This window comes from Bombus bifarius, unplaced genomic scaffold, assembly GCF_011952205.1.
Source record: "Bombus bifarius isolate JDL3187 unplaced genomic scaffold, Bbif_JDL3187 scf7180000008062, whole genome shotgun sequence".
Lineage (NCBI taxonomy): Eukaryota > Metazoa > Arthropoda > Insecta > Hymenoptera > Apidae > Bombus > Bombus bifarius.
Window position 1 is genome coordinate 861,332 of NW_022884426.1, and position 27,040 is coordinate 888,371.

Here is a 27,040-nt window from a genome sequence, read left to right on the forward strand (position 1 = left end):
GATACGTTAAATTTGATAAGGAATAATGAAAATTGCCGATGACGCGCGCGCGCGTTACGCGTCGTACGTCGCGCAACGTTCTACACTTTCTCCCGCGTCGTCGTGAACGTCCTTGGTGCGCGCAATTCTCGCTGTAGTTAGCGGGACAGCTGTATATCTAATGTAACAAGAAACTATTTTAGCGTTCGATCGATTCGCAATACGTTATTACGTTCAGACTTTTCAGCAATTTAGAAACGTTGTAATTCGTTCTTCGTCCTATCTGTAGCAAACCATCGGATTTTAATGGACTCGCAGGTACAAGCAAATACACACAAAGATACGTATATCCGCACGCGTGTATATGCCCGGTTAGAATTTCAAAAATGTCTATTGCCTCGAGCTATTTCTGTCTATACAGTAACTCAGAAAAATATCCGACAGTGTTTTGCGTTCATCCGGATCAGTCAGGACACAAGCATCCTGACTACTAATAGCGAGACAAGAAACAGCACCGCGCAGCATAGCCGACAAGACTATCGAACGAGACGGACAAGAGCAACGGTTATAATTTTTGTACGATGTCAAACTTGTCCTTGAAGCCGATCGATTCTTTCTTCGGATCGTATTTCTTGCGCGCAGCCAGCTGAGCTCTAAGTTCTTTGGCGCTCATCTTCAGGTTCAGGCCCTGTCGTGGCTCGTTACCGGTGACGCTGCCGTTTCCGGTATCGTGCACGTGCGCCATCGTCGTCTCGTTCCTGATGTTCCCGTTCCCGTTCTCTCGGCCAGACTCCTCACGTTCGCTCTCGTTCTCGTTCTCGCTCCTGTTCGAAGTTCTCGTTGCACTTGCCGTCAGCGTGCTGCTCTCGCTGTGCGAAGTGTCGTTCGATCCACTTGACTTATGCGCGTTCTGAAAAGAGACATTTCCTTTTATAATTTCCTCGTCTATAAGCGCAATATATATTTTTAGACACACGCGCGCATTTCTACTTGCATATTAGCTACGCTATATGCACGAGGAGAGACAAAGACGTATAGACGAGTACAAGGCGGAACAAAGAAAAAGCGTGTAAATGGTAGGAGGAACTCTTGTCACGTATCAAGGCCGGTGGTCGGCGGCGCGCTACTTTTTTCCGAAATATGCGCTTCGAAGAGGTTGAAAATCGGTCGCTTCGAAGGAAATCAGCAACGCAAGCCTGGAGAAACTGTTTCTCTATTTACCAGTTTATCTGTTATTCCGAAACTTCTATGATTATTCGACTTTGGATGTTTACGCGAAATCATAATTTGATGAACGCGACCGAAGAAGCGACATCTAGGCTGACATTCCTGTCACCTGGAAAATATATTACAATGAGTAGTGAGCTTTGGATATTTTACACATTTTTGTATATCTCTGGTTAAATTTCCTATAAATGCATGCAAATTTACGACGCGATACGATTATTTATAAATGAAACGAATTTACATTGTTTCTAATTATTTATCTTCTATAAATAGAGAAATTATCGTTGGAACGAAGAGTCGACACATTCTGCCGGTTAACGCTGCGACTAAATTTTTCACATGAAAGAAAATTTACGTTAACGGGGTGCGGTCGAGCGAAACGCTTCAATTTTCCGTTATACAACAGAAAGTGTTTCTCCTTAACGCCCGCCGATAGAAAGTAAGAGCGTGGACGCGGCAATTAATAGACGCGTTACATCGGTCGCAGCATTGTTCTCTTTTTCCTGGGTAATGAAGAGATACGCGCGATTCAGACAAGTTTCACACGGGTCAAAAACGATGGACAAATTCGTGGAAGGAACTCATAATGACCTTGGCTCCTGATGCAATATTCCGAACGGTACTTAAAGGAATTCCATCGGCAAAAGGCAAGCGCGATGGAAAACCGGTTCCCAACCACAGGCCGTTTAAATCTCTTCGAAATAATGTTAGTCGGTTTGTCCTGCTGCGGTTCGCTGTTATCGCCGCCGCAATTGAAAAAACTCGCTTCTATCGAAATTCCCTTCGATTACGATTCGAACGATCCTCGAATCTTCGTCCCAGAACTTTGCGAATTCTTACTACGCTCTGAATTGTGCTACTTGGCATTTGTTTATAGCAGCCAAGTTACTGGAACTCGTGCGACTTGGTTTAAGCTTCGTTCGAACAAAGTTGAGATTCTTTCAACTCGAGATTTCTCTAACTCGAAACGAACAGCACGGTCGTTAGATAATTTCCAATTTACTAACATCAATGCTTTAAACCGATTTGACCTTTCTTGAAATTTATATTTAGTATTAAATTATATGTCAGATTTATAATTATGATTAATGTCGTGATTAACATTTATATACCAGCAGATATCCTCTTGAAATCAGGTTATTCAAATTCAAACAGTTTGGATTCACGTAACTTGGCTGATTTAAACGGGACTATAAGCCAAGTTCGTTAGATCACTTGAATTCGCACGACTCGTACCTACCTTCAAGCAAGTCATTACATTTTTCAACCACTTAATAAGTTAAATAACTTCGCTAATCCGAGGGCGATTTCAATAAAAACGAGCGTAGAAATACGAAAGAATATTTCGAGTGAAGTAAAAAAACAGGTGCACGTTGAACAAACGGTCTCAACTTGTTTGTCATCCTCGAGTGATTTGAATTCGGATAACCTAACTAATACGAACGAGGCTTTGGTAACGTCGAAGGACTGATCGTGATGATGCAACGAACGAAAACGTTCGATATAAACATGTGAGTCCAATAATGCTATGAATACCTAATACCAGCATAAATCAAGCTGAAGTAACTTTCCATAAAACATCGAGAATCTATGTCGTGGCATTGTTGCGTCGACACCGGCATCCCGCGATTCAATTAATTCCAGCAACCACGAGCTTATATCGTATGCAATCGACTAGAATCGCGACTAATCGTAACTACGATCTTTACAGCGAACGACTAATTTCTTACGTCGAGTATCCCGTTCGAAGTACAACGGAAGCGACGTCCTTGTTAAAAAGGTGCGCGCGCGCGTTTCAAGAACGCACAAAAAAGTATGTGATTATTATCGGAGGGCAAGAAAGGAAAAAAGGATACGTAGCCGGGATTGAATGGCGCGTAGTCGCCGGACTGGAAATCATCGATTCGTCCTGTGTTGTTTAGTCGCGCGTATATTTAATTATTGCTGAGCAGAGAAACACTATGCGCGACCACTGTCCCGATTCCTTTCGGGAGGGGAATCCCCGTTATCTGTATATGCATTCGGCCTGGCTTTTTGGCACGCTTTCTTTGAAAATCGCTGCACACGGAAACCGAATAAGAGCAAATAACGGGCGTTCAAAGCTAGTCGTTGCTACGAAAGTATTTCACCGATTTGACCGTCGCGTCGTTACTCCGCTGCATTCTGCCACGTTCGTGAAAATCTTCGAAGATCAGACTCGCACGACAAACGGTTTTCCCTCTCATTCGTGTACCGTGCATGCTACACGGTTTGCTCTATTGCGCAATTGAAAATGGTGACAGGAAGTTTGACCAGCAGTCTGCACGGAGGCAATTAATTATTTACTATACGTATGATCAGGCTTGTGACAACGCAACCTTTTAGCTCGTAAATTACGATGGACGATCGATTAAATTGATCGTGGGTCGCGTAAAAGTGTAAAATTAGCATTCGTGGAAACACGTTAATCGATTTGAGTCCCGATATCCTTTTTTTTCCCCCCGATGCGCATACACCGTATCTCATAACTATGAAAATGGCCTAAGAGTTTCAACTATTGCGCGCCGTACCACGCAATTACGGAATTTAATGGCTTTAAAATTTGCAATTCTTAGAGAAATATGAGAAAGAAACGCGTACTATGCGTGTAATATGCGAAAGTATATAAAATATCGAAAGTATCGTTGCAATTAGTCCGTAAATGCAAACAGATATTTTTACAGATACATCTAGACAGACGAAACGTATTTAGAGATTCGTTTCACCTACTAAATATCACAAAGAGTATTATATTTTGGATTTGTTTGTTTTACATATTGAAATTCCTTATAAATGCATAAACAACTGCAATCCGATTATAATATTTGACAGGTAAGAACAATTCTCTGTGCATAGTTTCAGTTTACCAACTATATTCGTGAAAACGTGAATTTAGACAAAAGTCCGACTTTATCGACAGGTTCGATTATCTCGCGTACTTCCAACTTGGTCGTGCCGTCTCTCGTATCTGGTACTCGTAGAAGAACATTTTATGGTGGTTTTATAGCGTACGAGACAGCATGTGCAACACGATCGCGGATACGCGTGCGTCTTCGATTACGTAGCTCGCTAGAACGCGAAATTTACGTAATTTTATGCCGCAAAAATGACCGGATATCCGGTGAGTCCTATCGACGGAGGACGAATCTTCCGATCGCGAGATAGTTGCCGTGATCGGATTCGTGGCGCGAGCGTATCGCGGTAAGACGATCGAACGCGCGGATCCCATGAAGACGAATTAAGGCCAGTGACGTGCCATTTTGTAAAGGAGCAACTTCCGTCGATTAGCACCGTAATTGTTACATCCGAGAATGCTGACGGTGATATCGTTCAACGATAGCACCCCATTTCTACTCGATAACCGAGCAAACACGGTTGAAACATTCGTCCGATAAAATCCAATCGGGCGTCTTGGAATTTCTTCGCGAGAACCTATCGTATAATATAACGAGCAAGAAACGAATCTCGTGATACGCTTTCCTACGTGTCTTATCGCTCGGGAACAAAACGAATGAGTCATTCGGTGCTCGTGAACGCTCACCTTCTAGCAGCAGTGAATCAACCGACGGAAACAAGGAAACTAAAGCCGAAACAGGAAAATTGGTTTTTCTAATAATTCCGCGTCTCGAGAGAAGGAGCTGAAATCGTTAGGAAGGAAACGAGATGGAACATGACTCAGAGACCTTGAGAAAAAATCCCCGAGTATTTGATTTTGCTTCGTACCAAGCTGAAATTCGCGGACGTGACGCGATGAAATAAATAACGTACAAACGAAACGTTCCATCGCGTGTTAAATTTCAATCCGCTCGTTTACCACTAGGTGTGGCAAAAGTGGATCAACGGATAGATAATTGCGATTCGCTTGATTCGTTCTTTTCCATGATCGAATGGGTTATGTTTTGCGTTTTAATTATGTTTCTACATATATTATCAATATGCGATCTAATTCTTCTTAACGTTGGAAGAAAATTTCTGGCGAAAAATTTCAAGAAAATATCGCACGTATCGATAATTTCTCTTCGTACTTAAGAAATTTGTGAACGATAAATATACGACTGGTGTAATAATACGCGCATGTCGAAAATGACTAAAACAACGGAGCGATGTTAAAAATTAGAGAATAAGTTTTATCGAGTGAGAACAGTACACTGGTTGCACGTAGGAGGCATCCCGCGAGGAAGATGAGTTCGTATTCATTGAGGCTGCGATAATGGTATCAAAATCTAACGTGTTATCGTTCGACGGCGCTTTACTGGAAAGAAACTAGCGAAAACACGAGATACTGTATCATAGTAGCCTTTTTTAATGTAAAACATTCACCGTATCGAAACAATACGAACAAGTTCATAAACACTTGCGAGCATGTTCATACATATGTATCTGATGCGCCAATTGTACTATATTATATCGTAACATCTGTTCGCCAAACGTTATATTTTTAGCGTAGACAATCTTTTCACGACGTTGGACAAAGTCGATTTTCGAGCGAGTTATCAAACAGAAACGATGACTCGATAAACGTATCGACGAATGCTAGTTCCGTATTGACGATATTACCTACACGCGTTACACAAATAATCTCGTGCAATTCGTCGGTATTAATTTTCCGAGTATGGAACAAAAAATCGAAATTCCCCGTTTCTACTTATTTGTTCATGCGTTCGCGTATTATACGGCGAGACGACGAGGCAGCGTTCCACGTATGGCGTGCTAACTTTTTCTCTCGCTTCTACTGGCCAACTGTGGTAAACACAGATGTTCAAGACCGCAACCTGGTGAAACACTTATCTCTAAATATGTAATAAAAGAAGACTGTTATTTTACTGCCTTGAAAAAACAATGATCCTAGTGCATGTCGCTAAGATGTTGATAAGACGAATCACGATCCAGATATTATGCCAAGATTATTTGTAAAATCAAAATCTATCTTCCTACCAAATTGGATGTTCGCAAAGTGAGAAGCGGGCAACACATCACGCGAAACACGGTTTATTATTTTGGCCAAATCGACACGTTCCTGTGACTCACGTTTAAAGATATTATTGTAGAAAAAACAGTACGCTAATTCTTAACTAAACTGTACCATTACATACTAATCGGCGTTTAATAAAAAAAAAAAAAACTCGTACGTTTTCAAATTGTCGAAGAGCGTTTTAAAACTCCTTAAATTACAAGCTTTATCGCGACTTTTACGACGTTGATAACAACAGATAATTTTTTAAAACGTTCTTGAGAAAAATTCGCAAAGATGCATAGAAAACGATCGCCTACCTCTTGAAGGTGTGATTCTACGTGAGGGGTCACGACAAATAGTCGAACAACCGATACACGTACCGAAGCAACAGGTGGATCGACCGACTCGCTCGACTCAGTGAAGATTTCGCTGCGTCGGGCAACAGGTAACTTCCAGAAGGTAATTGGGATTTGGAGAACTGTGTTCGCGAACTAAACTGTACGCACCTCATCCGTGGAGACATTGCTGCCGTTGAGCTCTTCTTGTTCGATACTATTCGGGTTCTTCTCTGGGGTCTTGTTCACCTTGACGTTCGCCATGGTGCCCTTGATAACGATGTTGTTGGCCCTGAAATATTCGTCGGCCTCTTGGTCGACCACCAGAAGTTTCGTCTCATTGGGGAAGGCCTTTATGCGTTCAACAACCTGCTTGTGGGTCTCGTTCGCGATGTTGATCTCGTTAACTTCGATGATTCGATCACCTTGTCGCAAACCAGCAGCCTGACTAGGAGAACCATCGTCCACCTTACCGATAAATTGACCGTTCTTGCCCTTTTCCGCGTGTAGATTGAACCCATAGCCGTCAAAATCATCCCACTTGATGATATGGCAAAGTCGTGCACACGGAATCTTATCACCCTTGAAGGAAGACATGCTTCACCCTCGTAGCGCACTAAACGAAACAAAAAGCGACCGAAACGAGGGGAATCGAAGCCGACTAACAACTAGGCGAGGAAAGAAGACGAGGAAAAGTAACGCGTTACACGGATCGCTACGAGAAAGTTTGCACGCCGTGTCGAACCGCAATCGGTAACAAAATTTTCTGTGCAAGATCGACGATCGAGGCGCGGTCTCACGGCTCGTCCGTACCTCATACGGCGGCTGGTTGACTAGGTGATTGGATAGCTGGCAGGCTCGGCTTCGCCGATTTTCGTCTTCACCTGCCACGAGGCGATTATTCGAACCGACTGGCGGTATGCACTGTCGTGAATCCAAGTGAATCGGTGACCACTAGCGTGGGGGATTCGAAACTTAAAGGTTGGTTTACGCACACGCCAGGTCACGTGACCAGTAGCCGCGAACGAATTGACAGCTGGAACTTGGAAATATCAAGAATTTAAGAGCAATCGATCAAAAACGACGCAGTAATCGACATAACCAAGAAGCAATCCGTGCGAGACGCTGTCGCTGACTTCGGCTAAAAACTAAGGTAAGTAAGCGAGGAGGAGAGAGAAAGATCGAAAATCTTAGGAGAAGGGGAACTAGGAGAACGAAGGTGAACGCAACTAACTGATTGGACTAACGTAGTGGGGCGGCTCGGTGATATTGTTGCTTGCGTGACAACTAATATAGCACCATCTATCGGTAGATTAACAAAATCCAGATGAATCAACGGGCAAAATGGGAAACATCAAAATTTATCGAATTTTATCTTATTATAACGAATACATATTGTTTCTTCGATTATATTGCTTCAATGAACACGTTTCCTTATAGAAATGTCACATTATCAACCAGAGTTATTCGTTATAATTGTCACTTTATGAGAAAAGATACTGAACACCTGTTGCAAGTACATGTTTGACGAATTAAGAGTCGTATTAAGACATAAAATAAATCACAAAATAGAATTATCTTTCCACGATAAAATATAGGTAAAAATATCGTCAATATGATAAAAAAATAACAAACAAAGAAATTACTAACGATTAAGAAAGAAAGAATTATGTATTACAACTTTTGATATTCGTAGAAGAACCTTTTTATGTCGTAGTTTGTATCCGATATAACTGTTAGATGACCTTTATTACCCATCAAACTTGTACTGGTATGATTTGAAATTTTATAAACATTCAAGAAACAATTGATTGCATGAAATATTACATTATGACATATACGATATTCGACGCTTGTTTCTGAGTGGAAAAATTTTTGAAACTCGACATATTTACTGTTGTTTGAGAAATGACGTTGTAGTAAACGGTTTTATAGTTCCAAATACTTGAATGCTGTACGTGCATGTTTTATACATATAAGTAAGTATTTATACATATGTAATAAAGTAAACGGATCCACATTTTAGTAGTCACAAAAAATATCTTTCTTAATTTTTGCATTTTAATTGAATCTCAAAGAGATAAAAGTTCGTAACGCGATATGCTTCAGTATGTTACAAACATACACACGTGATGTATAAGATTCTTTTTATATTAGAATTTGCACATATAAATTATAAATTATAAGTTATAGAATCTATTTTTATTTAAATACAATAATGGATGTTCAAAGTCAATAAATAAATCGTTATTATAGTAATTATCAATAGTAAATAACCTACGATACGTGAACATAATGTGAAGGAACAATCGCCTTAATTTCAATCTAACAAATAAAATACATATGTGTATCGTGAATGATGATAAAAGGAGGTAAATCACGCGATAACATAACGGTGACAAATCTGTGATAAAGTGGGCGTGAAGCAATTCGATCTACAATAAAGAATTTTCCGAATACTTGACGCATTAATTACCCAAGTAAAATGTCTTTTCCCAAAATAGCCGCTTTATCTTCTGTAAAGGACTTACCTGTATAACTTGAATGTAAAACTATTTTATCTTTGTCGATACGCGAACCATCTAATTATTTAAGTATAAAAATATCAGTTTTGTCAAGATAGTATAAACATCATGACTAATTAATTAGAAGCACGTATACCGTTTACTTATTCATCGTTACAGCATTGTTACAGTACTGTACATATGTTTGCATATTCAGATGTCTAATTTCTACTTCTGTATCTTCGTATTTTGCCGATGACTAATCGCGATGATTGTACGATGCATGGACATATATTGTTTTTCTGTCCTCTACCAACTCCATGCTTTTGTTAAATATGCGTATTTTATGTTTTTTTTTTTTTTTTAATGAAACCTTAGACAGAATAATTTCGCTATCCAACATAGACAAGAAGAATGGAATAGCTTACTCACTGAGAAAATTTATTTATTGTTAAAATTAATAGCTCATAGCAGGGAAGTATTTATAAAATCTATATCAATTTTAGACAATACTATATTCTTAACTTTGCTTTGTAGATAATATTTAATATAAATAATTCCTCAAACAAATTAATTTTCTATTTGTTTTCAAGTTCAACTAGCAATAAAGAATCAGCTATATTTATTATGGTGCAGGGCTATTGAAATGCATCGTACGAACTTGAAGCACGAGCGTAGTGGATGCGCGAAACTGGATGCGCGATGGTTACCGTAATGGTGCGCGATGCGCGAGGCAGACGTAGCGGTTGTTCGAACAGTAGTCAAGTATAGTTGTCGTTGATACGTTGGGACGCGGTTAGTTTGTTGTTGACGTGGTTTGTTTCTGTAACGCCTACGGTTGTGCAAATGAAAACGCGTAATGCCAGTAGCCGGCATTAGAATAGTGATAGATACGTAGATCGGTTTCTCGATAGGAGGAACAACAGATGAATTATCGTAACCGTACGCTGTAACCGAATCGAACAAAATGTGGAGTCCGACGCACGTTCAAGTGACAGGTAAGTACATACGAACCTGGAAGCAAATTCCTTGACGTAGCGGATAAGAAGGTTATTTGTGCGGCAGGTGGTTCGTATCGAAACAGATGTACCGTAAACCAATTACCGCTTACACGTAGGCTAGGTTACGTAGGTATCCTTCGTCGAATGTAGGCAATCGAAACCTTGCAATCTCGTTAATACGTTCCAGAAATTTATTTACCGGGACTCTACTAGGTGTTTCTCGTGCTGTCGTCTACCAATGTATATCTTTATAGTCAACGACGCATGTCTTACTCAAGCGACCTCAATTGTCACGGTATTTTTAAATGGTTAATGCGGATCATGTTGCGACGGTGTAATTTTTCTTAGCCAACGTGTGCCATCGCAAACGTTGGCAAAAGCGAATGTCGAAGAAAATTTTCATCGCATTCGAGTGCAGCGTCGCGTAACGCGATAGACAGATTGGGAAGAGACGGTGAAAACTCGAATACTTTAAAAACACGAACGCTGCTCCAATCGAAAAGATAATAATCTTACATGTGCACTTGCATGGTTTATCACATATATGCACGAACTTGCGCATTCTAGTTCCTTGGTGGATGTAAATATTTTCACTCTAGACTTTAGACGGACGTCTCGTATGAAAATCGTCTGCCACGATTTTGCGACGTCTCCGAATCGTGCCAAATTAAGGACGATGTACATATTTAAACCGCGCGCGGCTATCCATGGCTTAAATATACGATGAGTCAACTTCTGAAAACTGGTCGGCTTATTTTGTTTGTTAAAATTCGACAAATTAGCACGATAAATACACGTCGATACAACTAATTCGATAAAGTATCATTACTGATATTAGACTATATTTTCGACGTGATTTCGTTTGAACGTTTAATGAGATTGTTTCTCTTAGCAATTTTAACGCATAGAGCATTTATATGCGAGTTGACAAGCATTTAATACTTTCGTTTCGATGCAAAATAGGTAGAGTGTGAAAGCATATGTAGGAGCAGCTGATGATGTTCCCCCTTCTTATTCGTATATTCGAGTCCTCTTTCCAGGATCGTAGTTATATCCTTGAGTGCCCTTTAGTTTTCTATCCTGACTCCTCATTTTCCTTTATCTAACGTAAGCGACATTTTAAGTTATACTTTCTACTTTATCACAGCAGATAATCGCAGCTTCTAAAAAACGGTTAATGAAGAACTTTATCTCCTTTATTTACAAAGATAGAAAGATATTTCCAACGGTCAATTTAAGGATTTGCCCTATGTCGTGTGATAAATCATTGCGGAATTTTTCACTCGTAGAAAAAAGAAGTATACCAGCTTAATTAGCTGTGATCTCGAACCGTTAAGAATGTTCCTTTCCGAGTAAACGGTATTCGGCTGCAGCTGTAACGAACGCCTCGCTTCGTCTAATCGAGTCGTGGAAGCATGCAGCGAGAGAGTTGATTTTCCCATCCAATTGGCTTTGTTCGGCGAGAAATCGAGGAAAACGATACATTTTATGCGATTGTAGAAAGAATTCTAGTCATCGAGTGCATTTTATGCATCGTTGTCTCGTGACTACGGTACAAAGCAAATATTATTATAGCAGGCTCGAATCTAAAATTCTCTCTAAACGTTAATATTTATTTTTGTAAACCATTGCCAGAGTATACCATTGTTTAAAATATACAATCAGACTGTGAATGTTTATGCATTTGCGGGAAATTTAAAACTGTAAAAATGCACACAACCCGCGTGATATGCAAAAGTACATAAAATATGTAAAGTGAAGCGTTCGCATCGATTAGCAGTTTAGTACAGTGCGTAATAACTACGAAAACGGAATCTATATATAAAAATTCTGTACGGAATTTCAATGTAGAAATAAATCCCTAATAGATCGTAATTTAATAAGTTGGTATGATATTTAAAAAAAAAAAAAGAAAAAAACTAAAGCAATAGAATCTGTATAGAAAGTTATTTTTATTCTTAACGCTAGCGGCGCTAAACATTAAAATATGAACTTTACTTCAGACATTTCATGTATTTTTATCTTCATCTATAATTTATACCTATGTTTACGTAGAAACAAATTTTTATATAGCTCCCTTTTACTTGCTGTCTCACTTAGCTGTCTTTGCTTACGTACGTACATTAAAATATAGAATTGCATAAAAATTCGAAATTTCCACACGGTGCACACAACCAAAAGAAGAAGATATATCAAACGTAAGTTTACGTGCCAGCGTTACGATATACGTATTGAGCGTAGAATTTATTTCTGACGTTGTACATATCCTCCATAAAAAGAAGTACGTAGCGCGGGATAGTCAAAAATAGCAGAATAGCAATGCTATACAAGCAAGATTTCGCGGTAAGAATGCAATAGAATAATGGAACAATAGGGAAGCGATACGTTCACGCTTTTACCGTGATAGGAAGCTATGTTGTGCTCGTCAGTCATGATGCGTTTTTACAAAATGCATATTATCTCAGATATTCTAACGATGGCTCTGTACTCTGGCCAGATGCCATTTCGTTTTATCGCGCATAATAAAATATGCGGCTGATTTGTCCGCAGCTACGCCTCTTTCTCTTTATCGTATTTTTACAAATACGCACAAATACTTTCGCGGACAAAAGACTGTGAAATTTTAGCATTTATGTATGTTTTATTCGAACAGCTGAAATATAATAGAACTTTCTGTCATCAAGGAATAAATCATTCTTTACTTTTCCCTTTTCCCTAGAATTTAACAAAATGTTTTCTTTGTTTGCAGTTCAAAGAGCGAAGAACTTATTAACCAAAGGAAAACACAGTGAGTATCCTGATTGATCGTTACGACAACAATGGTACAACAACAATATTATTAGCGAAATGTTATAATACAAGAGTTACGTCGTGAACTTTGAATTATTTTCTTTTTTTCTTTTTTTCCTTAAGCATTTGAATTTTCTTATTTTAGCTGTACAATATCTGCATACAGACGAAATGCGCATAACTAGAGTAGAGTATACTCGTATAGATATACAGCGTGTAACTAGGGTACAATATCTGTATACAGACAAAATGCACATAACTAGAGTAGAGTATACTCGTATAGATATACAGCGTGTAACTAGGGTACAATATTCGTATAATTGAAGGGTATATGAATATTTTTAATAGCGTTTACAATTTTTGAGGAGAGATTGCAGGTTTTTAGAAGGTTGTAAACATATAAAGCAAGCGAATATATTTGGTTGCACGATTACAGTTTCTATCGTCGGAGGCAAGTAAGGAGGAAGTCCCGGTAATCTGAGATTTCCTGAGTTAAGAGGTTAAGATTATCGAGCCTTTGTACGTTGCTTTATACATATGTTGTGCAGTTTAAACGGTTTTGCATGGTTCGCGAAATTCGATTCGAATTTAGCACAATGACGAAACACCGGTAAAATTTCGTCTTCCATTGTTTTGAAACTAGACACGCTTTAATAAAAAAAAAGATACTGACATCAACGAATTGTTACGTTTCCCTGCGCAATCTGACATATATGACGTAAAAAGACGGCTAAAACGACTACAATTTCAAAGACACTTAATATTAGGTCATTTCACGAGTAATGTCACGTTCGACGTATTGCGACAAATTAAATATAAATAAAAGAACGATTAGGGCTGTCTGGACGGGAGAAGAGAATATCGCGAATGTAATTTATACGGTCAATAAGTAGACAATAAACGTGGCCTGTGCGACATTTTTAATATTCGTCGCGCGGCTTGTTAATCCTAACCTTGCGGTTAACCGTCACCACCCACGTTAAATGCTTCGATCTAACAACGCAGAGACCAACGATTGTTTCGTGACGATCGCGCTTGGCAAGGAAAAATACCAAACGTCTGTGAAGGAGAAAGCGTCGAAGGATGTGGAATGGCACGAAGAATGCGAGCTACTCATACCGGAACAAGGGAACACCGCAGAGATTATCCTTACGGCCCTTCATCGCAACTTCTTGGGTGTCGACGAATTCCTCGGCACTATCAGCATACCTCTCTCCAGTTTCGATGTTTACGAGAGACCAAAGAATAGATGGTACGTTGTTTGATATTACATAATCATTTTCCATCATTGCATGAACATTTTTGATCTATTTATGACACGGAGTAAATGAAACGCTGAGAACGTTGATAAAGTTACACGAGAATTAAAAAGCAAGATTTCGTCTGAAAAGTTTCTAATTATATGTAGGTACACTCTTGGGAGTAAACCAGGCAAGGAAAATACGAAAGAGAGAGGAGAACTTGAAGTGAAGATAGGTTTCATCGTGAAAGCTGGTAGTTTGACCGATCTGAGCCACAAGGAACGTCACAAAAGTTCCCTTGGACAGTTATCCACGGCTGCCCATTCGATCGGTGGAAGTTTACTCAGTATAGGCAGCTTCGAGAAGCGTAAAGGTTTAAAAAAATTAGCCAAATCGATCGGGAATCGCGTGAAAGGAAAGAGCAAGCATAATTTGGACAAAGGAGATGACCTGAACGAAAAAGACGAGCGCAAGTTCCGCACCACGAGACAAGAACCTGGAGAAGCTGACCCTGGTGTTATTAGCGAGGACGAGGACGAATTTACGGTAACTATGAATCTATCGATTTGTTGTTATTTAAATTTCCTGTATAATAATTCACAGTTACAACTGTATATTTCAGTTTGACGATTTGTCCCACAAGAGCTCGGCATCGTCTTTAAATGCTCCGGTTGTCGCCAACAGTAACAGTGTAGCTTCGATCGCTTCGAGTAACTCGTCCAGTAACAATTTCGAGGCACATCATGTACCACCAGCGCCAACGAACGCAGCACCCAACAAACCACCACGATTCTCTATGAGCGCTTCCACTACCTCCTTATCCAAAGTGGACAATATCAAAGAAGATGAATGGGGTTTGAAGCTTTATGGCAAACAAGTTAATAATAATGTTAAAAGGTGAATAAAATTGTTCTTACCGTGTGAAATCTCAATCTGAATGGAAACGATTGTATTAATACGCCGTTGATATATTTAGATGGGATAGCAAAGCAAGTCCAAAAATTGTGATAGACGAACCAAAGGATGAATATCGCGAATCGTCGCCCATAAATTCACCTTCTTCGACTTTGAAACGTCAAGAACTTCCAGAGATTCCGAGCCCTGCACCGCGTGAGGTACTGCTAACAAAGAACAAACTTGAAGATAAGTTTGCATCGACGAAAGAGAAGAACGTAAAAGAAGAGAAACTCAAAGAAAAGAAAGAAGATAAGTACAGTTGTTGGAGTCCTAAAGATGAAAAGCAATCGAGAAAAGACAAGAAGAAAGAAAAAGAGAATAAATTTAAAGACTTTAATGACGATAATAATTTGTCCGGGGAGAGAATTATCATCGGAGGTGAAGACGCGATTAAAACTACAGCATCGGTGAAAAGCCACCTACCGCATGAAATTCTCGCACAATTCGAAGGGAAATCGAGAGAGGTAAATACGCTGTGGTATTACCATTACTATTATTATAATAAATCGTCGGTTTTTAAATTATAAAAAAGAGATCTGCATAATATGCGACGATTAAATTTTTTCAATACAGGATCTCATCGAATTGACGCTACAGCTGCAAGCGGAAGTAACAGATAAGAAGAAACGTCTAAACGACTTGGAAGATTATATAGATGCGCTACTACTACGAGTAATTGAATGCTCGCCACGCTTACTGCAAAACCCATATCAATCACAGAGACGTTTGTCATCACCTGGTCATCAGTAGATAATTAAACAATCTTCCGTTCTGGTATTTTCAAATGTTGATGTTGAGATTAATTATGTGTTCGAAATAATTGGTGATAATTGCATACTGCTCGTTTAACCTATTTCGACCATTTCATACATTTAACTGCAGCTACTTTGTAGTTCGCGGGCTTTAATTTATTTTCAACTAACATTTATAATTTTTAATTTGCACGTACTTCGCAATGACATCGCTTCTTAAAATGTATAAACATTTGTTGAATTTTTAATGTTTTTTTATCGTTTCAACAAAAAATGTTTTATTAAAGTTTATATATATTATATATATTTACACATATGTATAGTATATTTTAGAGCGCGGCGAAAAAGAGCGGTGTTTGTGCCAACCGTTGTAAAATGAGAACGAAAAATAACAAATACCCCTAGTCTTCCCAACAAAAATGATTGATCCAAAAATGTTATTTCCGTCCAAAGTACGATCCCAACAAGTATGATTAAAATATTTGTATTTTTGAATATTTACAAGAATATTTCTTCGTACAATATGTATCATATTTTCACAAATATATTTAAAATAAACATTAAACTATTTCACAATCTAATTACTCGTGTTAAGTTATTTCTAATCTACACGTATATATACATATGTCTGTACAATCAGATAACCTTGAATTACGTAACATTTCTCAAAAGTACAATAATTGCATTATGTACTAATAGTACAATAATAGTATGTACTATAATAAACATACAGATAGTATAGTTACATAGTCGAATGAATATTTGTACGTGGTCGATGTTTACAGGTTGTATAGTCGTTATTTATTCTAACGTACCCGTGGAGCGCCAAATAACGTGGTCGTTTCGTATTGAGATGTCCGTAGTACGATAGTCTGTTCGCTTATGTTTTCATTGGAGTTCCTCTAGTAATTTGTTTGTAAAAGTTAATATCCTATCAACGACTAATGATGAGGAACGATATAAATGATGACAATTCAACTAATTTAAACACAGTATCCGGTAAGTTTCAGCAGTTTTGTTAATATTTGCCTTTTGACATCGACCATGTGAGGTTAGATTTCTCGAAATAGGGTCGTTTCAAGGGGCACATAGAGGCATTGCAGAATTTTAAAGATACTCTTTTTAATGTTCACACTGTATATACATCAGTCAGTTCTATAATTTATGAATGATTAGAGATATTTTAGTTGTAACAATGATGCTGTTTGGAATAATTAAATTATGAATATTTCGCTGCCCTTATATATGTACCATGTGGTCGAAAAATATAATTTATTTTCACATATAGGTTAAATGAAAAGTCTTTCAACTTTTAAGTTTGAGTAGAGTGAAGAAGTAAGAAGTTTAACAACTGCAAAATATGATTTATAGATTCATCCATGGAAACATGTACAGCAGGTCCCTTAGTCCTATATTCCACCGCACAAGCATGGGCAGCTCAGTTTCATCGCAGCCTTATGCCTGCCAGGATATCCGACGAATCATCTGACGAAGAAGATCTTTCACAGTACCAATTCGAAGATGACTTGGAGTATCTTAGGTCATTGGACCCAAAGGAATGGAAAGATCAAGACCATTATGCAGTGTTAGGCTTGAAAAAGCTTAGACACAAAGCAACCGAAGATATTATAAAAAGGGCTTGTACGTAAAGAAAGTTCAAAGTATACTCTGTAAAGGAATGTAGGTGTTATATCGTTCACTGTCGTGCCTAATACAATGATTAACCCGGTTGAGGAGTATTTGATGTGTGAATTACAGATAAGCAGAAAATTCTCAAACATCATCCCGATAAGCGGAAGGCAATGGGCGAGGAAATCCGGCCAGATGACGATTATTTCACCTGCATAACAAGGGCCTGGGAAATCTTGGGAAACCCTATGAAGCGGCGGAGTTACGACAGTGTGGACCCGTATTTTAGCGACGACTTGCCAGATGAAAAAGATTGTAAAAATAACTTTTACGTGCTAATGGGTAAAGCGTTCAAAGAGAATGCTAGATGGTCTACGAAGAAGCCGGTACCGCGCCTGGGTGGATCAGATACACCTAGGGATAAAGTAGAAAAATTTTATTCGTTTTGGTATGACTTTGATTCGTGGCGCGAATATTCTTATTTAGACGAGGAAGACAAAGAAAGCGGTCAAGAGTAAGTATACCACGATTAAATTTTTTCTGTATTTCTTTACCTTCTAACATATTTATAATCTGTGTAATTATTTTCCTAGTCGAGATATGCGTAAGTGGATCGAGAAAAAAAACAAAGCGACACGAGCAAAACGAAAGAAGGAGGAAATGGCACGTATACGTACGTTGGTCGATATGGCTTACAATATAGATCCCAGAATAAAGAAGTTCCAGCAAGAAGATAAGGATAAAAAGACAGCAGCAAAAAAAGCAAAACAGAAAGCTGCAAAAGAGAGACAGCAAGAAGAAGAGAGAATAGCGAGAGACGCGGCAGAAAAGGAAAGATTAGAAAGAGAAAAACGGGAGATTGAAGAAAAAGCAAAATTAGATGCGCTTAAACAAGAAAGAGAAGCACAGAAGAAGGCGCTTCGTAAGGAAAGAAAGGCATTGAGAGATTTTTGTAAAGCCAATAATTACTTTGCTCAAAATTTAGAGGAAATTATTAGACACATGGAAAGCGTTGAAAAAATTTGTGAACTTTTTAAACTGGTTCAATTGGAGGAGGCGATGAAAAAATTACAGAGTGATGGTAGAACCGCGTTTATCAGTATCATGGAAGAAACTGAGAAGAAAATAGAAGCAGAACGTAGAGCCGGTGTTATCTCTAGTGATATGCGAAATACACCGGAAAAGCAAGTAAAATCTTACACCGCACCATGGAGTGAAAATGATTTACAGCTTCTTATAAAAGCCGTAAATTTATTCCCAGCAGGAACGAATCAACGTTGGGAAGTAGTAGCAAATTTTATCAATCAACATAGTACTTCCTCCACTGGTGTTACACGCGATGCAAAGGAAGTTCTTGCAAAAGCTAAAGATTTGCAATCGACTGATTTCAGTAAATCTAGTTTAAAGGAGCAAGCAAATAAGAAAGCGTACGATAATTTTATTGCCGAGAAGAAAACCAAGGAATCGGTTGAGGACCGAATGCCAGCTGTTACTGAACGTCTGGATCATCCTGTTTCTAACGGTGTTAGTTCCGAACAAAAAGATTCTAAAAAAGAGGCACAGCCTTGGACTCCAGCGGAACAAAAACTGCTGGAACAAGCGTTGAAGACTTACCCTACAAGCGTGCCTGATAGATGGGATCAGATAGCAGCATGTATTCCAACTAGGACGAAAAAAGAATGCATGAGGAGGTATAAGGTACGTTTCGAAAAAGATATATTTGCAAATTTATTGTTTTTCTATATTTCTAAATTTCTATATTTCGATTGTTTGCAGGAGCTGGTCGAACTCGTCAAAGCGAAAAAGGCGGCACAAGTGATGAAATAATATTAGTCTGTCCTTAACATGAAAATTGTTTTTAACTTATTAAATTACAAACAAATTCATAATTGAGTTTGGAAGAAGAATGAATGTTAGCTTTTACCGAACGTCGGCTGTTGTATATACTTGTGCCTTGGTTTAATTTGTACATGCACAGTTTGCAACGGTTCTAGGAATTTTCTGCCACTTATACGCAAGAAAGCAATTACTGCACCTAGTGACTACATTAATCGCAATTGTTAACTGCATGGAAAATCGTGGTCCCAAGGTTCGAATTGACGCTCCCGAAAATTAACCTTTTTTTTTTTATATATAACAATTCTTCTGCAATCGTGCGATCGAAATGTCTTGTAAGTAATGTAAAATATGATACTAGAAAGCAATCGTCGTTTAGGTCGAAGCATACATACTTTATAAATAAAGACGATCGATATTTCGAAAACGCGTGTTTCCTCGATCTCCATTCGAACACAGAACTAGAACATGGGATGTTTGAAATTCTTATATTTTTAATTTGACACATTTTTTGACAACATTAACAACAACAATTGTTTGTGTTAGTTCCTTTCTATGCAGCGAATACTGTCCATGCAGTTCCTTCGTCGTTCTCGCCAGTCTCGTTTACACAATGTCGGAACCACATGCACGTATTTAGCATTCGAATGCATCTGCGCTCAACATTTCGCTTTACCCAAAACCGGTTTAAAATCTCAGTTAATTATCTTGGAAATCACATTGGACGAAAGGGTCGATTTGTTTCGAGTAAACGAAGCAAAGTATCGAGCGTAGAGGTTCATCGTAGATAAATCTTCGCGTGTTTGAAGAATAGAGAAAAAAAATATGAATACCGTAAAGCGTAAGCCTAATGGCTAAGTGAGTTTCGGATTTTTAACTTGCTTGGTTACGTGCCTTTCGACACTTTCTTCGAAAGAAATGTAAACGCAGAGTGACCGATGATTCTTTACGATCACGGAGACGCTTGTTTCTTCATTTTTACTCATTCATATGACAAATAAGTTGCGTTGTCTAGCTTCTCGCAAACGCAAGTGTCGCATTTCTTTTCCTATAAGTGTCACTGGTGCAAAAGGAAACTTGGATTCCCGTTTCGAGTTGCACCATTTTTTTCTCCTCTTTCCCTTTTTTCTTTTTTCTTTTTTTCTTTTTTCGAAGACACGGACAGTTTTGTAGCGTGCGATAAAAATCAACATATATTCCCAAACTATGCTCCGCCATCGCGTGTAATTTGTATGGTTTTGTTCCGACAGCGAAATGGAAAATCATTTTTTTTTTAAACGATGTCTTTGTTCATCGTGCGCTACAAATCATCGAGGACTGTTTACGGAAATAGGTGTAAAAAAGGAACGTTTCTTGACACGAGTAGGAAGCTGAAGAGGAGCCAAAATGGAAAAAAAACGGCAGTATTATCGTGTGCGTGTCTGTTGGTTGTGCATCTTAAGGTTGTGGGTCTTAACTCTGTAAAATTCCTACTGGACTAACGAGAGTCACAAATGCGCAAGTATTAGTTCCTACCCGTTTCTTTTTTTTCAACGAGATACATAGGTCGCCAGATCTGGCATAGGAGCATGTTTCCTCGACTTGAACGTTTGCGAACAGAGCTTCGGAAAATGTAAAAGTTACGACCCTATCGGTTCTAACATCGAAACATACAAATAATATCGTTACAGAAGATACACTTATGAACTAAGCAACAAAGAGAAATGATCGAATCGAAGATGGTTAAATTTAGCTAGATAGAAGTAGCCACATAAATTTGCATGATGTATTTCATTAAATTTTACTTTATTTTTAGTATTGTGAACTCTATCATTGCATTAGTAGTTAAAACACATTTAATTGTATTGTACGTATTATTTGTGTATCGTAATGTAACTGTATTATTCGTATAACCGGTTACTGATAGTTCGTAGATCGCCACCTGATTTACAGAATTCCGAATGTTTGCTTCTCAAGACCGTTATTTCTAATAATAATAGTCGTTAAATAAGAAAAGAAAGTGAAACTAAGTAGTAATAGGGAATCGATCTGAGAATCGAATGACGTTTGGCGCAATCGAAACATCTAGTCACGTTTTCGATATAACTAGCATTGAAAGATTCCACTTAACCAACATAAATTTGAATAAAATTATAAATCTGAGTTTTGAAGCGTTAAATTTTGAAAATTAAAACAGAGAAATTCGCAAGTTGACATTTAGAGAATGTTATTACATAACGGATGTAGACAAACAAAACGAGGGAGAAATCACGTCATCCTTCATTATCGAAAATCGATGATCGAGAAGCGTCTTTGTCAACGTGCGTCGAGTGTGTTTCCTAAAAACCGATGATAAGTTTACGCGAGCATCGTTCGTTACCGTGCCGATATAAGAACGTTTAGTAAAAATAAACGGTGCAAGTAGCGTGTGTGAGTGCCAAAGCTGTGCCACGAGATCGGTAGCACGGGTAAGAACGCGTCGAAGTGCAAGATTCAATTTTTTGGAAAGCTCGATCGATTGTTTATTTTATCTTGGGTTTCTTCTGAATTTCAGTTATTCCATTCTTCGGTGTATATTAACGAGCTAGGACAGTAAAATACGATTCTAATTACAACCGTTCGATACACGGTTTGTTATACGGTTCGTTACACGAATTGGATTTTTCGACAACGAAGCGATCGTAAGTAAGTATTTACTTAGGTGTAGGATAACGAGTGATCGTACTTGCGTCGTTAGAAACGCGAATCTTGCGCGTCGAACGTTTTATCCGATCGCTGACCGTTTCGATCATAAAAGATGGTCAATACCGGTTGTGTATGGTGCATGTAAAGTGTTTAGTAGTGGCACGATGAACGAGTAAGTTGGGTTCACTGGGCCGCAAAGGCTAGCGAGACCGAAGAGGAAGGCATTAAAAGGACTGGTTTCCCGCGAGTTTCGCGTCGCTTGCCTCTCGTTCAGTATATAGTGTATAGTATATACATACGTCATACGCTTCAATGATCGTCAGTCTCGTAACATAGAAAATGTTGGTCTTCCTAAACGCGTCTATCAAACACTTAAGCGACAACGGGTTATCGCGCGCCGCTATTAATCCGACATTACGATTTAAAGGTAAGAATTTTTTTTCTTCTACGCGTATATTCTACGGATCGGTGTAAACGCCACTTTACAACAGTATAAAAAGATCGCTATAGACAAATACATAATTGTTAAAAAGACGCTGGAAAAAACGAATACGAAAGGTCGACTATATATAACGCGAGTAGCATCCTTAGGACGATTAGTAATATCGTGCGCGACTCATCGTGGCAGATGTCGCTTCGTACGAATATTCGAGATCTTCGATATCCGTTTTTACCGTCTGTTCGATTTTTCTCGATCGGATACACACGGAAGTTGCTCTCTTTTATTCCCTCGCTCGAAATTACCGATTCGACGAAGCCGCGCGCGTTATTACACCGACTTGTCTCGGCTCCTCACACACACCACGTACCTATATTATCGTACTCCTAAGAAAATGTCCAAAGACGTGTCCTTCGGTTTGTTTGTTTGTTTGCTTGTTTCATTTTAAATATCGTTTTAGTTTTCTTTGGTTCCCTTGTCGACGAAGGGCTCGCGTCGGCCGCGGCTCTTCGAACGTATTCTTATGTCTTACTCGAATGCGTACATGAATATACAATACCATTTACTATACATATACGTAAAAAGATCGGCCGTAAATATCGACATCTAATAAACGAACGTAAACGAACGAAAGATATAAGAAGAAACGAGATGGTCTCCGTTTTTCGAATCGGACGAGCGGAAAAGAAACGCAACACGGAGAAACGTAAAGCGCGATAAAGTGGGTAACGCGTTTGCGACGAGTCGAAGGTAGGACGCTTAGAATCGAAATGGTGTCGAGAGGAGTTCCAGAGAACGTGGTTCTGAGAAATATCATCGATGAAGATTATTGTCGAAGTCATTTCAAGGTACACGAGAGATTGAACGACGTTGATCGTTTCGGGCTTCCTCGATGATTCCGATACGTTCTCGACAACCACATCCGCCACGCTTTTCTACTTTAACCTTCTCGAGGATGCATTCAAACGAAGAACGGTGGATTCAGATCGTACTTTTGTCTTCGATCAAAAATCCGTGACATCGCTTCGCACGATCTACGTACCAAGCGTTCACGATGAAGTATTCCAAGTTGTATCACGATCGTTTTCGAATCAAGTTCTCGCGTCGACTCCCGAATCGGACGTACCCGGGCGACGGTCGGCGCGGAACACTTTCGCTACGTTATGGCGTTTTCGTAAACAAGCTACACGCACAGTCGATCCGAAATATTGATCGGAAATTGCTCGGCGCGTATAGGATTTTCGATGCGCAAAATGGCGTAATTAGTCGGTGGAATATCCGCAGAACCACGTGTCTATTGGATGTCTTCCACTTTCTTTCCTTTCCTTTTTTGTTTCGTTTACTCGGTTCTAGAGGTCGCGGTTTTCAACGTGTAACTAACATACACGTGCTTTAATCCGTGTAGCTTTTAATACATGGGCGCACACGTATCGAAATATTTTATTTCGCGCGATTATTAACGAAGCACAAAATAGCCGAATATTCAAGTACATCGATGTCAGCGGTTTAGAGTTTCTTGTATCAAAATACGATTACTCGATTATACTTTGCGAACCGAAAATGCTCGTTATTGTAACCAGCAATCTAGAAAACCGTATGCTCGTTTCGCGAATTAATCGCACAAATGTGATCAAACGTATTTTCATACGCATCGATGCTCGAATGAAATAAAATACGACTGTACGTCGAGAGTTACTCGGATCAAAACACGGATATAATAATTACACGTGGGATGCAGACCCAATCTCTTTACTCGGTACCCAATCTTTCCTCCGATCGAATCCGATACTCTTCACGCTCGTCGTCCAAGCGCCTGCCCCTGGCTTCGGATGTCGCGTTTTCGCGAGGAACTCGAGCACACGAAATTTGCCGATAATCGCTTGGCCAACTATCGAACGAAAGATCGACGATCACGCGACACGTCGTTGCACGACTTCGTGCGTGTAAGGGAACGACTGCCACTCTTCACCGATTCGTTACTCGACCATGCCATATACCTAATTAATACGTAAACTATAGCCAACTATGCATACTGCGACAGATCTGCAGAGGCAGCTGTATAATTAGTGGAAACAAAAAACGTTAAATAATCGAGAGGCTCGTGCGACAGAAACGATCCTTATTAATAATTTAAATTTTTTAAATAATGCGTTCCAATGGTCGCACGCGTTACTCCTAACGTTATGCGATTGGTATCGTAAAAAAAGCGACTCGCGTGTTGATTTATCGCCGAATGAAAATGAACCGGTTCTGTGGAAGAAAGGTTTTGCCACGAGGTTCGTAACTTGGCGATTCGATTACACGCGTTTCGGTTTGTCCGTTCGGGCAGGCCCTCCCTAGCACACGCACACGCGTCAGTGTGTAGATACGCGCGTGCGTCTACGACGATATACGCGCGCGGCTGGAAATTTCGTTGGGACGTAATTCGTAAAAATTGGGAATTTTAGAGGAGAAGAGCACAGGCTGGAATTGTATGCAATAATTGTAGACGATACGCGTGAGTTATGGACATTTGGAGATCTGAACGATCGGGAGCAGGGGGATGAGAAGATTACGCGGACGCGAGACGTGACAGCGAGCTGCGAAAACGAAACTCGAGTCTAGCTGCTGCGTTCGAGTCGCGTGCTACCGTAAGTAGAAATATCGGCATCGGTGCGTAAGTGTAAATATAGAAGCATCGTTCGATCGTCCGGCGATCGTTCGGCTGTTGCCTGGTGATCGCGCCGTATTTAAAGCAATTTAAAGTTGTTCTTTACGGATCGTGCGCGTACACCGGTTCACCCTCCGACGTACAAACGAATATCGCGGCAGTCGCGTTTATCGGCCATTCATCCTCGCGCATCAATTATTATACCCGCAACGTATATGTACAAGTACGTACGAATAATAATGGTAGTAATAATAGTAATGATAATAATAATAATAATAATAATAATAATAATAATAATAATAATAATAATAATAGTAATAATAATAATAGCAATAATAATAACAATGACTTTATGTGTGTGTACGTGTGTAATGTTTTAACGTGTATGCTTGTGCGTGTGTATGCGTGTGATGTGGCGTGTGCGTGAATGTGTGTGTGCGTGTGTAAAATATATATAACGATATATATGTATGCGTATATACATATATCGTTACAATACCGTAGCATACACACTCGCAACATGTTTTCGTAATTCGCGGTAATAGTACTTTGTCTAAGTTGATAAAAGTCTTCTCTGGTCCGAAAGAAGTTACAGATACTTAGGCACTTGTTATCTCATCTAGTAATCCATCGTACGAAGAGCAATAATGAGTTCAATTATATCCTAAACAACGGTAATCGAAGGAATAAGTGTTTTACGATAAGAACGAGAGCAATAAGGATTTTAATCGTTCGCGTCTCGCTTCGCGCCAGTTCTTTTCTCATCTGTTTCCGCGCCGTCTCGTTTTACCAACGAAGCTCGAAACGCGACACGCTCGCTCGAATCGAGAGGATCGCGCGCTATTCATTCGGCAACATCGTCTTCGCTAACGTTCCCAATTGTTCGATTCGCGATCGTGTCGGAAGCCTGGCTATCCCGATGGAAGCGTTCGTTGCCTCCACCCTTCGAGCGTTTTCGCCGCTTTTCGCAGTCAGCGTTCCAGCCCCGATGCTTTTCCTATCGACGCGCGATCGGTCGTTGCTCTCGTTGCTTTATTGCTTGCGTCGGCCGATCCTCTTTCGACCGCGTCGGAAGCCTTCTTGCCACACTTTTTTACCACAGTCACCCGCCACGTCTCTTGACCCGCTTCACGCCGCAAATCCTACAACGGCAGAAACATGGAACCCTCGTTTCCGCGGCAAAAGCTGCCAAACGAATCGAGGAGGTTCATCGCGTCTGCGACGAACGTATCGATCGACGAAACGTGCTTCACCGTTTCGTTTCGCTCCTCGTTTCGCTCCTCGTTCCGCTTCTCCATCCACTTCCAATTCCACCACCTACAGAGGCATCGAACTGCCTCGTATTTTCGGCGAAACGATAGACGATACCTGGGACGAGAGTGGTTCTCGTTCGACTAGATGAACGAGTTGGGAACACGATCTACGGGATGGTCGTCGCGTCGCTAAGACGGCGGCGGTTGTTGCTGTTGCGTCGACTGGTCGGAAGTGGTGCCCGTTGGCCCTCTACCTTGATAGTACGATCGATACTGTCGCGGGCCGGACGGTTGTTGCTCCTGCAGCGGCTGGTACCCGATGCCTGTCGCCTGTTGGCTCTGCTGGATCGGCTGATAGGCCGGCGTCCATTGCTGGTCTGCGCCCTGTTGTAGCTGATACGACAGCGGTTGTCCACGACGCTCTTGCAGAAGAAGCTGATGCGCCGCCCGGTCCATCTCCTCGCGCGTCATGTCCAGCGCTTCCTGCATCTCTCGCGACGTGTATCTGACAAAGTCCGGGTCGCAGTACTTGCCTAGCCCTTGCTCCACGAGAACCTACGGATAACGAAAGATCTCGTAGCGTCGATTGACGTGTAATCGCCTGCTGACTCGAGTAACGTCACGAAGATTATTTGAGTCGTACGATTCTTCGTATTTTTCCTTATCGCGGCTGAAAAACGTCACACGCTTCCTTCCTCTCGCCGTTAGGTCGAAGGCTAACAACCAACGCACCAAGTATACGGCGAGTTTGATCGTTTCTACGAAAAGTCGAGGATCGAAGCTCTGGCGACTCAAATAATTCAACGTTACT

General features: G+C 39.9%; 4 protein-coding genes across 20 annotated transcripts in view; 2 read left to right on the top strand and 2 right to left on the bottom strand.

Annotated features, from left to right (window-relative positions):
• Nucleotides 1–210: 210 nt before the first annotated feature.
• On the bottom strand, nt 211–7,656 carry LOC117208337 (Na(+)/H(+) exchange regulatory cofactor NHE-RF1). Its single transcript, XM_033449440.1, has 2 exons — nt 6,685–7,656; nt 211–889 (listed from the first exon to the last, which is right to left on the bottom strand). Exons 1-2 carry the CDS (start codon nt 7,108–7,110, stop codon nt 545–547), a joined length of 771 nt encoding a protein of 256 aa, XP_033305331.1. The 5' UTR covers nt 7,111–7,656; the 3' UTR covers nt 211–544.
• A 2,046-nt stretch (nt 7,657–9,702) lies between these two features.
• Nucleotides 9,703–16,255, top strand: LOC117208335 (rab11 family-interacting protein 2). The gene is made up of 7 exons (XM_033449437.1): nt 9,703–10,015; nt 12,768–12,806; nt 13,814–14,060; nt 14,217–14,595; nt 14,672–14,946; nt 15,026–15,470; nt 15,580–16,255. The coding sequence occupies exons 1-7, from the start codon at nt 9,985–9,987 to the stop codon at nt 15,754–15,756; spliced, it is 1,593 nt and encodes a 530-aa protein (XP_033305328.1). The 5' UTR covers nt 9,703–9,984; the 3' UTR covers nt 15,757–16,255.
• A 312-nt stretch (nt 16,256–16,567) lies between these two features.
• LOC117208333 (dnaJ homolog subfamily C member 2) lies at nt 16,568–20,047 on the top strand. Of its 2 annotated transcripts, none has more exons than XM_033449436.1 (5): nt 16,568–16,757; nt 17,130–17,438; nt 17,517–17,901; nt 17,981–19,085; nt 19,164–20,047. In XM_033449436.1, the coding sequence occupies exons 3-5, from the start codon at nt 17,561–17,563 to the stop codon at nt 19,212–19,214; spliced, it is 1,497 nt and encodes a 498-aa protein (XP_033305327.1). In that variant the 5' UTR covers nt 16,568–16,757; nt 17,130–17,438; nt 17,517–17,560; the 3' UTR covers nt 19,215–20,047. The 2 variants fall into 2 exon arrangements, with proteins under 2 accessions (XP_033305327.1, XP_033305326.1); XM_033449435.1 differs by having other exon boundaries at nt 16,572–16,757; nt 17,130–17,399.
• Nucleotides 20,048–20,499: 452 nt separating this feature from the next.
• The window catches only part of LOC117208331 (muscle calcium channel subunit alpha-1), a 60,630-nt gene continuing 54,089 nt past the window's right edge, over nt 20,500–27,040 (bottom strand). For 14 of the 16 annotated variants that reach the window (XM_033449434.1, XM_033449415.1, XM_033449416.1 and 11 more), the window contains one exon: nt 20,500–26,784. In XM_033449434.1, coding sequence (XP_033305325.1) covers nt 26,419–26,784 — 366 coding nt within the window. In that variant the 3' untranslated portion in view covers nt 20,500–26,418. The remainder of the gene's footprint in view (nt 26,785–27,040) is intronic. The other 2 variants (XM_033449429.1, XR_004487672.1) reach the window with 2 other exon arrangements.